The 13,899-nt window shown below is 53.0% G+C and overlaps 1 protein-coding gene across 1 annotated transcript in view; it reads left to right on the forward strand.

The window, feature by feature from the left end:
- The window catches only part of ASTN1 (astrotactin 1), a 99,456-nt gene that overhangs the window by 46,247 nt on the left and 39,310 nt on the right, over nt 1–13,899 (forward strand). Inside the window, exons 9-11 of the mRNA XM_044439198.1 lie at nt 9,145–9,219; nt 10,823–10,960; nt 11,378–11,528. Coding sequence (XP_044295133.1) covers nt 9,145–9,219; nt 10,823–10,960; nt 11,378–11,528 — 364 coding nt within the window. The remainder of the gene's footprint in view (nt 1–9,144; nt 9,220–10,822; nt 10,961–11,377; nt 11,529–13,899) is intronic.

Below are 13,899 nucleotides of genomic sequence, written 5' to 3' on the forward strand. Positions count from 1 at the left end.
TGGGGGGGGGGTGAGGCATGCCTTCTAGTTGGATGCACACTTCAGCATGGAGATCTGCAAAGGGTTCTGGGCTTGAATTTGGCGGAACTGGCTTAGAGAGCCTCCATGCTCAGTAACCCAACCCAGATCCAGACCGGACATCGGGAAAGGCTTCCTCGCGGTTGGAGCAATACGGCAGTGGGACCCGCTGCCTGGAGAGGTGGGGGGCTCTCCCGCATTCAAGGTGAAACGGGGCGGCCCTCTGAGCGGGAGGGTGCAATGTGGCGTCCTGCAACAGCAGCAGGAGGGGTGGGACCCGATGGCCTTGCTGGCCCTTCCAACTGTTCTATTCTGTGATTCAGGCCTGGGAACGCTGCCTTATCACAGGTGCAGCTGGGCACACCGGGATATGGGAGAAGGGGCTTCCGCCGGACCACCCTCCCTCCCCACTTGAGTTGTGCTTGCGTGCAGGCAAGTGCCAGCATCGGGCTGTCATTTTATGAATCCGTGGAAACACAGACAACTGGCATGTCCCGTTGTTTCATCTCAGCGCCATTAGCTGCTGACTTTTATGAGGGGCGAATTTACAGCCAGTGTGAGAAGCCTGAGCAAAATACAAGCTCTGTCATCTCCATCAGGGCTAATCCAGTCTCAACAGGCGCTGAACTGTGTTTGATCAGTGCTGGGTTTCTTTTGTGAGCTTTCAAGAGCAGGCGGCTGAAATACCCGCCAAGAGTTACAGAATCCTTGCACCATGCAGCCTGCAGGGAACATGAAAGGAAGGGAGAGAAAAGCACTGGAGGGGTAAAGGGGGAGGCAGAGCGGCAGAAGCCGCGGGGATGTCAAGCGAAAAGGTGGGGTGAGCGGGGAGCGCCCGTGTCCTCGTTTTGCCGAGAGAGAAGATGGTGGCAAAACAGCCCCCCCGCCCCGGGGCAGAGGGCACTTTAAAAGGCTTGTGCTGCATGGCAGGCACGGGGCTCGGTCCGCACCTCTGCTGTGCCTTCGGGAGGCGTCCTGAGATGGTCAGGGCCGCCGCTCCGATGGGTGGACAGGCTGGGTCCCCTCCAGGCGAGCCGATCCCTGACATCTCCCACTCAGCATTACGTAGGTCCCTTGCTGAGCTCTCGACAGCTGGGCGGCTCAGGTCTCTCCATATTTCGGGGCATTTTGTCCAGAGATTTTTCCTCTCCCCTCCCCTCCCCTCCCCTCAGACGTTTCCTCCAGGGACTGGGACGGGGCTCCATTCAAGGGAGCAGCCCCCCCCCCCAATGATTTGGGGAGGAAGGGCACCCCCGCAGCCATCGCACCCTCGCACGCACCCCGTTCCCGAGCGCAGGACCCGGATCCCCCCTGCCGGGGAGGCCAGGCCAGGGGGCACGGCCTGGTCCTTGGGCACACGCTCCACCCGCATCCCTGGGATGCTCCCTCGCGCCGGGCAGCCGGGCCCACTGGGCCGTCATTCCATTTGGCCCAGAGGGGTCCAGAGGGGGGCTCCCGGCCACGTTCTCCCCAGCCGGGACGGAGCAGGACTTGTGGGCGAAGGGCACCCCAGGCAGGGCTGGTTCATGCACACCGGTGGGAGATGCAGAAGCCGCAGGGCATGGGAGGGGGCAGCCGCAGCACTGCCGGGGGGCGCCCTTCCAGTGCCATCCACAGCCCCTGGCAGACCCACGGGGGGCCTTGCGGGGGGAGCCCCTCTGCCCTCCCCGTTCTTCCCTGCGGGTGCCGGCCTCCAGGCCTGCTGCCATTTTCTCACCTAGGTCAAAGGGACTGTGGGACAGGGAATTGATTGATGGATTGATTGATTGAAAACTTTTGAATACTGTCCACTACCAAATAGTCTCAGGACAGCCTTACAATAAAACCAAGCATTCTATACAATGAAACCCCACTTAAAGTCACAATCTCAACCATAAAATACTGGGAAAATAAAAAGGGTTTGGCCTGGCGCTGGAAAGAATAAAGTGTCGGCACCAGGCAATCTTCTCTGGGGAGTGTATCCCATAACCGGGGTGCCGCCACTGAGAAGGCCCTTCTCCTGGTAGCCACCCTCCTGATCTGCTCCAAGGAGGGCTCCCGGGAAAGGACCTCTGCCCCAGATCTTAAGGGGCGGGCAGGCACAAAGAGAAGGAAGCGCTCCTCAGATATCCAGGTCCTAATGAAGGGCAGGGGGGGCTTTGGTGGGAGTGGAGAGTCCAGCCGTTCACCGTCCTGCTGGGGGTGCATGAGACATGCAAAGGGATTCGGGGAGCTCTGTCCATGCTTGGGGGCCCACGAGACTGCAAAAAGAGCAAACGGATGCCCCCTTCCCATTGCTTCTCTGAGGGAGTTCCTCACAGAGTTCTCACAGAGTGTCCCCCCCAACCCCCCCCCAAAAGCCTTGTCAGTTCAAGATAGAAGGGGCTGTTCCTCAGCACAGGAAGAGCTTCCTCCTCATGGCCTCTTTCTCCTCGGAAACCAGAGAGGGAATAAACATCTTCCAAGGAGCCCAAAGCGCTCCCCCACTTATTCCCAGCGAGACTCTTAGATCTCCCCTCCGAGAAACAAGGAGAGGTGAGCTTTCTGCTGAGGAAAGGGAGGGTCTCCAGAGCACTTCTAGGGGGCGCAGAGCAGTTTTTCCATGTTCGCTCTCAGCAAATGAAGGAACGTTCCCTCCTAGCCAAGACCTTTCCTGGCTTTTTCCTCTGAAGCTGCTGAAACAAAAGAAGAGGCACCGTTGGGGAGCTGCCTCTGGAGATGCGGGGAGCAGGTGTTTCCAAGGGCGGCAGAAGACTTTGTGCGTTAAGTAGCTTCTGTCGCAAAGTGCACAAATAAATATAATTCCTCATGACGCGGTGAGGTGCTCAAGGCTTCCCCGGTGGACGCTCCGGCACCAGAGCTGTGGATAAAACTCCCCCTCGACCCATTAGCCCTTCCACCAGGATTCCAAGTCTGGCCTGATGAATTCCTGGAATTTGGGGAGGTCGGCAAGTTAGCCAAGGCTTCTGCTAGCAGTGGTCAATCACCAGGTGGATCTGCTTGCGTCAGGCCGGAGGACATGATCAACTCAGTGTTTGAATTGAAATACACACCCCCCTCAAGTGTGAGGCTAATCTGCTTTTTTCTTGGGAGAGGACTCTTTTCCGGGAGCACAGGAATATATTCCTGAAGCATCACAGGCAAGAAACAGCCGCTGCCCCCAAAGAGAGAGGGGTGCGGGTGTCCTGTGTGTGGTAGGAGGACTGTGGTCATGCGGGCCACCCCTGCCCTGCCACGCCAAGCATTTTGGCCAGCCGAGCCTCCGGCCTTGGGGAGGACACGACGAAGGCGGGTGCCTCCGGGACCTTCCGCTCGGACCTTTCGCTCTTGATGCCTTGGTGCTGCAGCCGACGCGATTCCTTTCCCTCCGGCTGCCGGGAGTATTTTCCTTGGTCAGCATTTTAGGGCAACTGAACCTAACACATGGATCGGAGGACAAGTTCTTCTGATTGTGTATTTCCCAAAATTTTGCAATGCCGTTCTTGGCCCCCAAAATATATACAAATACACATATATTACGGAAAATTAATACCCAAATGGGTATGTTAGGAAAATATGTGTAAAATGTGCATATTTTATGAGGAAATGAGTACAAAATGCATATTTTATAGGAAGAGGGAGTGTAGAATTTAAATGGGAATTTTCGTCCTTTTAAAACATTTATTTGCAAATAACAGGGTGGAACAGACTACCTTTTCAACACCTATGAAACCATCATGCACCATAAATAGCCTGATCCTCCGTCCTTCGGTGATGCCACCAAAATACATAATTCGTCAGAGCATATAGCTGGCCAATTTGCATAACGATCCCTGCGGCTGACATGGGAAAGTTCAGCATGTTCACAGGTGATAGCCATATGCTCAAGGATTGTGTTTCTTCCCCTTTTGCCAGCCTGCTGTGAATGGCAGAAATTCAGCATTGTTAAATATAACAGCAAGCCCTGAAGAAACTGCGCGCAGCTCAAAGGTGCTGGATGCCAAGGGAGAGGGTTTCCCCGTGCCCTTCAGAGTCGTGCAGGAGGGGCGCTTCAGCAGGTCCTGCTTTATTCCCCCCACTGGGGTCCCGCATGGGAAGCTGTGCTTGCCAAATCCCATTCCTGTCTAAATGCCAGCAACGACTCAGAGGCGGTTTCCTGTGGTACCTGGCCCTGCCTGGAACCATCTGCTGTCTGAGCTCAAGAATGTCTCGGAAAGTGTTGTGAGGAGCAGCGTGGGTTTGACTGCATCCAGGGCTTGCTTGATGCTTCCAGAGGACTAGCCCGGTGTACTTCGTTCAGTGCATCCCTTGTAAAGCAGAGGTCAAGCTAATGAGTTTTTAAGTCTCTGGTCTGCCCGCTTTCAAGGGAAGATTCCCCGGTAAAGCTTGCTGATTGCATGCAGGGCAAGCTTTGTCTCTCCTCCTCCATCATCCTGAGAGCCAGTGTGGTGTCGTGGTTAAGGGTGCAGATCAGAGACTCTGGCGATGTCGCTTCTAATCCTTGCTCAGCTCTCTGGGAAACGGGCCAGTCGCAGACTCTCACCCTAACCTACCTCACTGGGTGGTTGTTGTGGGGATAAGATGGAGGAGAATGATGTAAGCCGCTTCGAGTTCTTTAAAAGAAGACAATCCAATGAATGAATGACTGCATTGATGATCGACCCTGCAAAAAGGGACAGCCAGTCGTTTATTTCTCGTTTTGATTGCTTCAGCATCGTCTTGTCAGAGTGTTCCTGTACTGTTTGCTCTCCACTGTCAAGTCCTTCCCTGTGTTTTCACGGCTCCCTCGTTTCCACAGGATTAAGTTTCACAGACTTGCTTTCATGCTGCAGCTTAGCTGGGAAAAGCCATGCCCAGTCAGCGGGACCGAGGGCCGAGTGACCTGCTTGCTCCCGGTCTTCGCTGTCCCACCTCTTCGGTTTTTGCTTCCTCTCCTGGTCTCGTCCTTCTTCCCACACGTGCCACTTTGCACACTCCACAGCTGCTTGCAGGGAAAGTCCGTAGTATGGCTGGCATCTTCTCTCTCTTTGCTTAGGAAATGGAAGCCATCTTCCAGTATTCTTGTATCTGACCAGTATTTGGTACATCATTCCTTTCCTGCCAGTCCTCTCCTTCTGTGTTTTCCTGATTGGAGCAGAAGCTCACAGGCAAGCCATGCACTCTACCGTGCTGCAAGAGAGAAGATTGTGAGCCCAAAGTACTCCCTGCGGTTGAGGGGTGCCTTCCACAGCTCCGCCCCAGTCTGTGCCTTGGCACCATCTCCTGGGGACGAGGAAATTTTGCACTCTTGGCTTCGGGAGCCTAGAAAGCTGCCTTGCACCAGGCGAGGTCATTCCTCCATCCGTGCCAGCGCTGCCTGATTTACCTGGCCACTGCTTTCCAGGGGCTCCATGTTTAGAGGAATGTCTTCCTCACCACCTGCAACTCAGTCCCTGTCGCTGGAGATGCCAGTGAGCAAAAACGGCCTGCAAGTCCGGTGATTTGCCACGGTTGGCCACGGGGCTGGAGGCGGTGTTCTTTACACCCCCTGTTCCTCTGGGCATGGAGATTGTGCTCAGTCTTGGATGCGTCTGAGCAATGCAAGCTCATACTGCCCGTGATTTGCCCCGGGTGGCTCTGAGAGGGGGAAGAGGAGCAGGAGCGGGTGGCGGGGGCGTCAGACTAGGTGGGCCTTTTGCAGGGAGCGGCCGTTGCTTTGATCGACTGGTTCCCGGGGAGGTGAGCCATCAGAACTTGCTGCCCAAATACAGGCATCGCCCTCTCTCTCTCCGGAACAAAAATCTGCCCCGTCTTTTATTCCTCACTCACTGCCTGCCTGCAGAGTGAAATGAAGCCCCTTGTACAGGATTCTTCAGGGCCTCAGCAAAAAGAACTTGTTTCACTCTGCAAATCTTCCTCATTCAGCCAGTTCCGTTATCTGGCATGAAATGTTTTAAATATTCTGATTGAGCCATCCGTTTGAACAGAAACAAAAATTGTAATCTCACCTCTGCCCTGAAACGGCATCAAGCAAGATGATTTTGCAATCCAGCTTTTGTTGTTTTGTGGTACTTGTAACGTACCACAGTTGTGTTAGTGATAAAGCTGCACATGTGTTGTTACTGTGAAGAGTTACTGGCGTTGCTGATTGGGAAGCTAACTGCAGGCGGAATCTTCCACTTCAAGGATGCCCTGTTTTATCTGTCTGGATTTGCTCGCATCTGCTCCCTTCACCTCCCCGCTCCCTTCCCTCTCTCCACTGATCTATTCCACCTTCGTTCCAGTGGTGCCAGGGAGGGTGGATGCCTTCCCCACATGATTTATTCTTGCAGCAAGCTGTAGGGTACGCTAAGGTCGTGACGGCCAAGCAGGGAATTTTGTGGCTGAATCGGGAACTCGTTTGCCCCACTCAGAAGCCCAGCACTTTGCCTCGCTGAATTTGGGACAGCTTGAAAGGAATAAGAGAAAAAAGGATGCTGCAGAGTGCCAGAAGCAAGCGGAATTGGGCTGTGGGACGCTCTGCAGGATATATAAGGTCTTCCCATCGAATGCCAGGTGACCAAAATGCTCCCAGACGGCTCCGAATAGGCCACAGTTTTGAAATTGTGTTGTTCAAGGAAGGTTTATGTCGCAAGTTCATTCCACCGCAGCTTGGGCTTAGCGGCAGCACCGTGCACAGTGGCCCTTTGGTGGTACGGCTGGGTGGGAAGGGGCGGTGTGGCGGAAAGTGGGGTGTCAGCCTCTGGCCGAGGAGCCTGGGCGTGAGGATTAATTATCCCTGAGCGTTAAAAGTGCATCCCGTCTTTAGTCTGAACGTGGCAGCTCCAGATCGTTTTATGTTGTGTCCCCCAAGTCAGAGGCCCGCCCAGCCTTGCCTTTCGCACCATTTCCGTTGCCCTGCCAGATCCTCCAACGTGGCGGCTGACCCCTCGCAGGCCTTCGGGTGGTGTTGGACTGACTCCAGTCAGCCCTAGGAAGGGATGTGTGAGGAACCTTGTTTGTTTGTTTGTTTGTTTGTTTGTTTAGGAGGCTTCTATGCCGCCCTATTCGCTGAAGCCTCGGGGCGGCTCACGCTGGCGTTGGGAATCCATTGGATTCCCTAAGCTTGGCTCCCCAGACGGCGATCCACTTTGTCCCAGCCCTGAGGCCGAGCCCTGGCAAGCGCAGCCGTGCGGAGGCCGCCCCTGCCGGGGATGGGACCTCCTGCTAAGTGCACGCCACATCCTCTTCCTCGCCACATGGGTAGTCTGTGCAGTGGGCTCGATGAAGGAGGAGGTTGCTGGTTGCGCGGCCCTTGCCCCGTGACTGCTCATGGGGTTCCTTTTGGCTCAGCCCTTCTTCTGAGACTGGGCCAGTAATGAGGGGAGGCCTGTGCATGCTGGAGTGGCAGATGCCAGTGAATTCGATCCCCACCCTAGTGTTAACCTGGGTGCTGCCATCCAGCAACATCTGGAACAACCTCCCCCACCTCCAGATGTGGACTTCTGCACCCATTAGCCTGTCAACACAGCCAGCAGCAAATATCCTGGGCACAGCAGCCCGAAACGTGGAGGACTCTTGGCTGGGGAAGGTTGATCTGCAGGAGCACAAGCGGCGAATCAGAAAGAAAACAATCCATTCTGGCGTCTGAGAGCCGGTTGCTGGGACCCGCCTGGGCATGAAACGGAAGGTGGTCCTATGCCACAGCACGGCAGGGAAAGCAAGCAGGGACCTGTGCCATCCCAGCGGCTTCCGCTCCCTGCCGTAGGCCAAGGTGAACGCGTCGCACCGTGCAGAATCCGTGCCTTGCCTGGTGCAGGACGACAAGGGCCAGCAGCCCACATGCTCTTCCCCTGCTCGGTGTCGCTTGCAGCCCGTGGCTGGTGCCCACTTCCTTTGCTGTGCTCACTACCCGCTCTGTGCTGCCCCAGATCCTTGCCAGGCTTAATTGGTCCCCCCTCCCCCGGAGGGTGCCATATCCAACTGTTTCACTCTTAGCGCCTCAGCAAAAGTGAAGAGGCTGGCATAAAAAACAAACCCTTTTACATGCAGCAGCTGCTTTTGCTCCTGTGAACTTTCCCCCAGAGCTTCAGTATTAAATGCAAGTTAAGATGCTTTTTATGACAGCTGAAGGCATCTAATTTGTGTCAAACATGGAGGCTTTAAGAAGGAAAGTTATTGACTCTTCCGTAAGCTAAAAAACCCCCAAGAAAATAGAGATGTTTTGCTTTAATATGTGGTGACGCAGTGTGAAATTTCAGTCAAAAAGACGGGACAGATGTTGGAGATCTGTAGCTGATATCTTTCAACTCTCGGTGTGTGCATGCGCGTCTATAGTCATAAATTCATTTGGCATTCTGAAAGCAGAGGTTCTTTCTCTGGCTTGCACTGGGCGTCTCCTCATGGTTGGCTACGTGTGAGAAGGAGTGACGGAAGCCCTGCCGCCTGCCACCCCATCCCGGGAGACTCTCTTAACCCCTGGCCCAGAATGCTGAAGAGTGCTGAGACCCCGTTCCTACGTGCCGTTGGATCCCCTTTCCCATCCGGGGCAGGCGACCCAGTCCGATCCTTGGCTATTCTGTTTGCAGCCAGCCCCAGAACCTTTGCAAAGTTCCAGTTATTTATCTGTGTTGAAGAAATACTTTTGCCAATGCAACCGGCTGAGCCAAAAGCTGACTGTGAGATTCGCCGGCGAAGGAAGAAGACTTGCAGCCCCGTCTTTCCCTTTCAGCAGGGAAGTCTGCAGCCGGTTCGCTGCGCGGGGCAGGGAAACTACTCCGGAGCGAGCGCCTTGGCTTGCTTGCCCGTCAGAGGCTCACTGAAGTGGTCCCAGCACGATATTTGCCTGGTCCTCACAATGGATGCTCCAGAGGAAGGCCGATTCCTGTTGGATAAGAACGGGGTTTCCCTGCGCCAGAACCTACAGAGGGGCCTCTCCTTGGGGACGCCACCTTGAATGGTGGTCCAAAGTAAATGCTGATTTCTGACACAGCTCTCTGGGGGGGACCCTTCTCAAGTCCCTCAGTGCATTTGAGCTTGGTCCCCTCTCCCTCCTTTATCTTGCCTTGATCTGGTGCCCCTGGCAGGATGGGCAAGCCAAAGAAGTGGCTCCATACAGCCAGCTTTGCGTTCCTTGCGGGATTCTGGCATGCAATTCCTGTCGTTCGTCACTGCTTTATTGGCCCTCACCCAAGCGTTGTTTCTCTCTAGGCCATGGCCGTACACCATATTCCAGCGAGGATTTGACTTGGTGCTGGGGGAACAGCCGTCAGACAAGATTTTCAGGTAAGGCGTAGTCTGGGGCTTTCCACTGTCAGATCCCTCCGTTGAGAGAATTTACCGTATGCTCCCTACTCTCTGCTTTTTTGCTCTTTAACCATCTACTGATCCATTAAAAAGACCCCTCCTCTCATTCTTTGATGAGGGACTTCTCCAAAACCTTTTGGAAGTTCAAGTGAAATACCTGCTGGATCACGCCATCCACATTTTTACTCATACTCTCAAAGAAATCTAAAAAGTTGGCCAGACAGGACTTCCCCTTGTGGGACCCCTGTGGATCGTTTTTCGGCAGTTCTCCTTTCCATATGCTATTAATTTTATCTTTACTAAAGCTTTCAGCCATTTCCACCCACAGTAGATGTTATGCTAAGCAGCCTGTAATTTTCTGGATCCCGCCTGAATGTTTTTAAAAAATTAAAGTCACGTTGGCCAATTATCAGGCACAGAGGCTGACCTTAGGGGCATGTTTGTTAGATGATCCACATTTTCGTATCTGAGTTCTTTAAGAAATCTGTGGTGAATGCAATCTGGTCCCAGTAATTTATCATCTTTCCATTTGTCAGTAAGGTTGAGAACATAATCTTTTGTCACCACTATGTGCTTTGGTCCCGCAGATTCCCTTCTGGAAAGCATCAACTCAGACACTGAACAATTTTATTCCGTCTGAGAGATCCACACCTTCTCTTTCCTCCCTCAGCTTCCCATGTTTGCCTCCTACGAAGTGTCTCGAACCTCAGCCGTTTATCTTATGTCCAAGCACTCCAGTTTGTCTTTGTTTTGGCTTGCCTCCAAAGCTCCTGTTTTACCTAGTGGAGCATCAACTTCCATAGCTGCTAATTATGCATAACTGGACATATGGGATATAAATTTTTGGCTTTTATCGCTCCAGACCATCTTTTCTGTGCTTTATAATCAGCAAAACAAATCGCATCTGGACAGGGGCAAGGTTGAGATCTTCCTGAGGGCGGTACAATACAGCTCCTCAACGGCTCGGGAGGCAGTGCAGTGACACACAAACGCCCGGGTCAGCTTTCCTCGGCCCCCTCGAAACTGAAAAACTCAACCATTTGCACAAACGAACCACATGATGATCATACAATGGAGAGCTTGCGGAGGGCAAGAGTTAATTTATTCATTCCATTTCTATACTGCCCAATAATCAAAGGGGCTTTTTCCAATTCAAAATTCATAAAAACACAAACCACAAAAGGAATATAGAACAGCATGAAATGTTTGCAGGACACAACATTTAAGAATATTTTAACTGCTAAAACATTTTTTGTATAAGCCAGACCTTTTAAAAACAGCTGACATGAATGCCCCAGGATGGTGTTAAATACTCTCAAAAGCCTGGAGAAAGAGGGCAGTTTTGCCTTGAGCCAAACTGAAGACCAAGTTGGTCCAGGTTGGCTTCAGTGGTGGGGGGAATGCTCCATAATCGGGGCCACCACTGGGAAGGCCTTGTTGCTTGTTGCCACGCTCAGACCCTCCCTGAGAGGAAGGCCCCCCACCTGGATTGTAGCGCCGGGGCAGGTTCAGTGCTAATGGAGCTGAACGCACCCCAGACACACCGCTGACTGTCCCTCCCCTGCTTCCACTCTGGCTCCAGATTCACGTACACGCTGGGGGAAGGGATGTGGCTACCCCTGAGCAAGAGCTTTGTGATCCCGCCGGCCGAACTGGCCATCAATCCATCCGCCAAGTGCAAAACGGACATGACTGTCATGGAGGATGCGGTCGAGGTCAGGTGGGTGCCCTCCATGGGCGGGACCCCGGGCGTCTGGGCGTGGGCGGCTGCAGAGACAGGGGCGGCCCAGGCTGCAGGGGGCGGCCGCACCTTGTTCCGTTCTCATGCGTGAGGCTCCTTCCCGGAACGCCTGAAGATGTCTCCTCTCACTCCCCTTCCTTCAGGCCCTTCTTAAATTTAAGTGCAGCGCAGCTGTTCGCTTCGTGCCTCACTCTCCGCTTCCTTCAGAAACGAGCAGCGCATCTCTTTTAGCCAAGTTCCGCCTCCAAAGGAGACATGCTAAGAAATAAGGGCCCTTGCGGTGGAAATTGCAGTGAGAAGTGTGTAAACTTTGGGTGGCCCTCTATAAAGCTCCTTTGAATACGGATATCTGCAAACTGGATACTGATAACAACCTTGGTGTTTTTCTCTTTATAGAGAGGAATTGATGACCTCCTCCTCCTTCGACAGCCTGGAGGTTCTGCTGGATTCGTTTGGGCCAGTCCGGGACTGCTCCAAAGACAACGGCGGCTGCAGCAAGAACTTTCGCTGCATTGCTGACCGGAAGTTGGACTCGACCGGTTGCATGGTCCGTTTACCCTTTATTCAGACTTGCACAGCGGGCTTTTGCAGAGGCGGGAGGGTGGCGATAAGCTTGCATCTACACAGGCAGTGTGCTGCAGTTCCTACATATTAATTCTGTGCAGTGCAGTCCCGCGGGTTAGGTGGCATCCATGCCCAGCCTGTGCTGATCTCCCGCCTTGCACTGGGCAAGCCAGGACTCTCCGGTTTAGCCCAAGTGACTTGGTCCGCAAAGCAAATCATGCGCAAAGTCGTCTGTTTCCAAGGAGTGATTCCGCCTCTCCGTGCTGAAGCACTGAGTCAGAACAATGCAGAGCTCTCTGAGAATAAGCCTGTAGCCCCCTTCTCTAGCTTGTGGACACGAGCCAAGCTGCCTGGGAATGATGGGAGTTGCAGTCCAGCTCTGGAGAAGAGCAGGTTGGAGTTCAGCGAAGAATATCAAGCACAGTTCTTCTTGGAGGGAGAACAGCAGATGGGCCTCTGCCCATCCTCTTGTATTGTCTTTAACTATAAGCTCTGCAGCTCTTGGTTCTTCGGTACCCTGTGATAATTTCCACATTTTAGGATTACTTCACAGGTTATCCATGGCAAACTTGAGTTTTCTACACTTAGGGTTAAACTGCATATTACCGTTTTTTAAAAATGTTATTTACTTTAAAGTAAGCATGCAGGGCCCTGATCAAAGTTGTAATCACTAATATAATCCTTCCACTTCCCTCCCAAAATTTGGCTCCACAATGCAAGAAAAGGGGTAAGCCCTCCATGAGCTTACTTTTGCGGTCAAAGGTCCATGCAGTTACCCTTAATTAAAGAAAGCGATGAGGATCAGCAGCATGCTGTGCCATTCCTGTAACATGTTATTTGATCCTTAGAGCCAAGAAAAACAGGGAAGGGGGTCACTTGCTATGCAATTACGCTGATTTATGTATTTATTAATTACGTGTAGTTTAACGTTCTCTGTAGGTCTGGCAGGGAGCTGATGTTCTCCTTGGCTTCCTGAAGAGTGTGAGGCACCATTTTGCAAACATCTGTTTGCTGCATTCGCAGTTTACATTCTTAGGGAGTGACATAAAGCAACCTGTGCGCACATCTCTCTGTTTTTAAAGAGGCCTTTAAATGGATGGAGAGCTCTGGGAGGAGTGAAGGAACCACACACCTTGTCAGCCTCATCTGCTAAATTGCTGTTTAAGCACCAGCAAGAGGCAGAAATGACATTCCCCAAGGCATGGCTTCCCTTCTGGTCCATGGGCACCCCTGCAACTTTCATTTCCATTCCTCTCTTCCGATATTCCACAAGGCTCAGAGCGAGTCGCTGATTCTTTTGCTGCAGTGCAAGAATGAGCTGTACAATATCAAATGGGCGCAGCCAGGCCACTGCAACCCGAGCTGCCAGATGGACTGCCGAGCAGTCCTAAAGCTCCTTTCCAAAGAGTTCAGAATTCCTTGTGGCTCGGCCTCTTTTGGCATCCCTAAGATGGATGATGGGCTTTGGAGTGAAGAATGTGCTTGTCTCAGAAATGTGGGGCGAAGGTGGCCATGAAGTACTTGGGCCCTTTCCTCCCGCACAGAGACGTGCCTGAGGTGCTGAGACACCGAGCTGTGAGCCGGGAGGCACCCAGTTCCGGTCTCATCTCGGCAATCCTGAGCATACTTTCCTGTGAGTAAGCCCACTCAACCTAAGGGGACTTCTCCACAGAAAACAAATGTAGGATAATGCAATAAATCACATCTCTCCCAGCCCCCTACCTGCATTGTTGCTGACCTGCCTTGGCATCTTGGCGAAGGCACTGCCGAGGTATTATATGCCTTTAATTTGGAATGCTCTGCGGCCTGCATGAGGAAAGATGCACAGGTGAGAAAGACGCACCTGCTGAATTAGTCTCTCCTGGAGCTAAGGGATAATAACAGCAATTAATGTAGGCTGGTTCTGCACAGCCACACACCTTTCGTCATCCCTGCTCATTTAAAAGTTGCACCTGCCCACTGCCCACCTGCTGGGCAGTTCCCACAGAGCAGGGGCTGGACAGCTGCAACTCTGAGAAATAGCTCTGAAGTGGCTTGAATCGCATTGCGTTGTTCCTGGTATGTGGTAAGCAGCCTTGGAAAGATTCTGTCTTTGAAGCAGGCTATGAAGGAGCTGGGAAAAATAAAGTGAGGCCAGGTTTCGTAGGCCAGGAGCAGTGCACTGACCTGGAATTGGGGGGCTGCGGAGGGGGCAGTTCAGGCTCCGGCGTCTGCTTAAGCACGTATTGGGCCAAGGAACCTGAGTCCGCTGCACCTTGTGCTTGCCAGACGAACTCCCTCGCTCTTGTGAGAATGGAGAGCCTGGGTGTTTGCTCTGGGTCCCTCCCTTCTCTGCTGTGCAGCCACAAAAAATC

This window comes from Varanus komodoensis, unplaced genomic scaffold (assembly GCF_004798865.1).
Source record: "Varanus komodoensis strain SLA01 unplaced genomic scaffold, ASM479886v1 scaffold34_1, whole genome shotgun sequence".
In the NCBI taxonomy this organism is placed as follows: domain Eukaryota; kingdom Metazoa; phylum Chordata; class Lepidosauria; order Squamata; family Varanidae; genus Varanus; species Varanus komodoensis.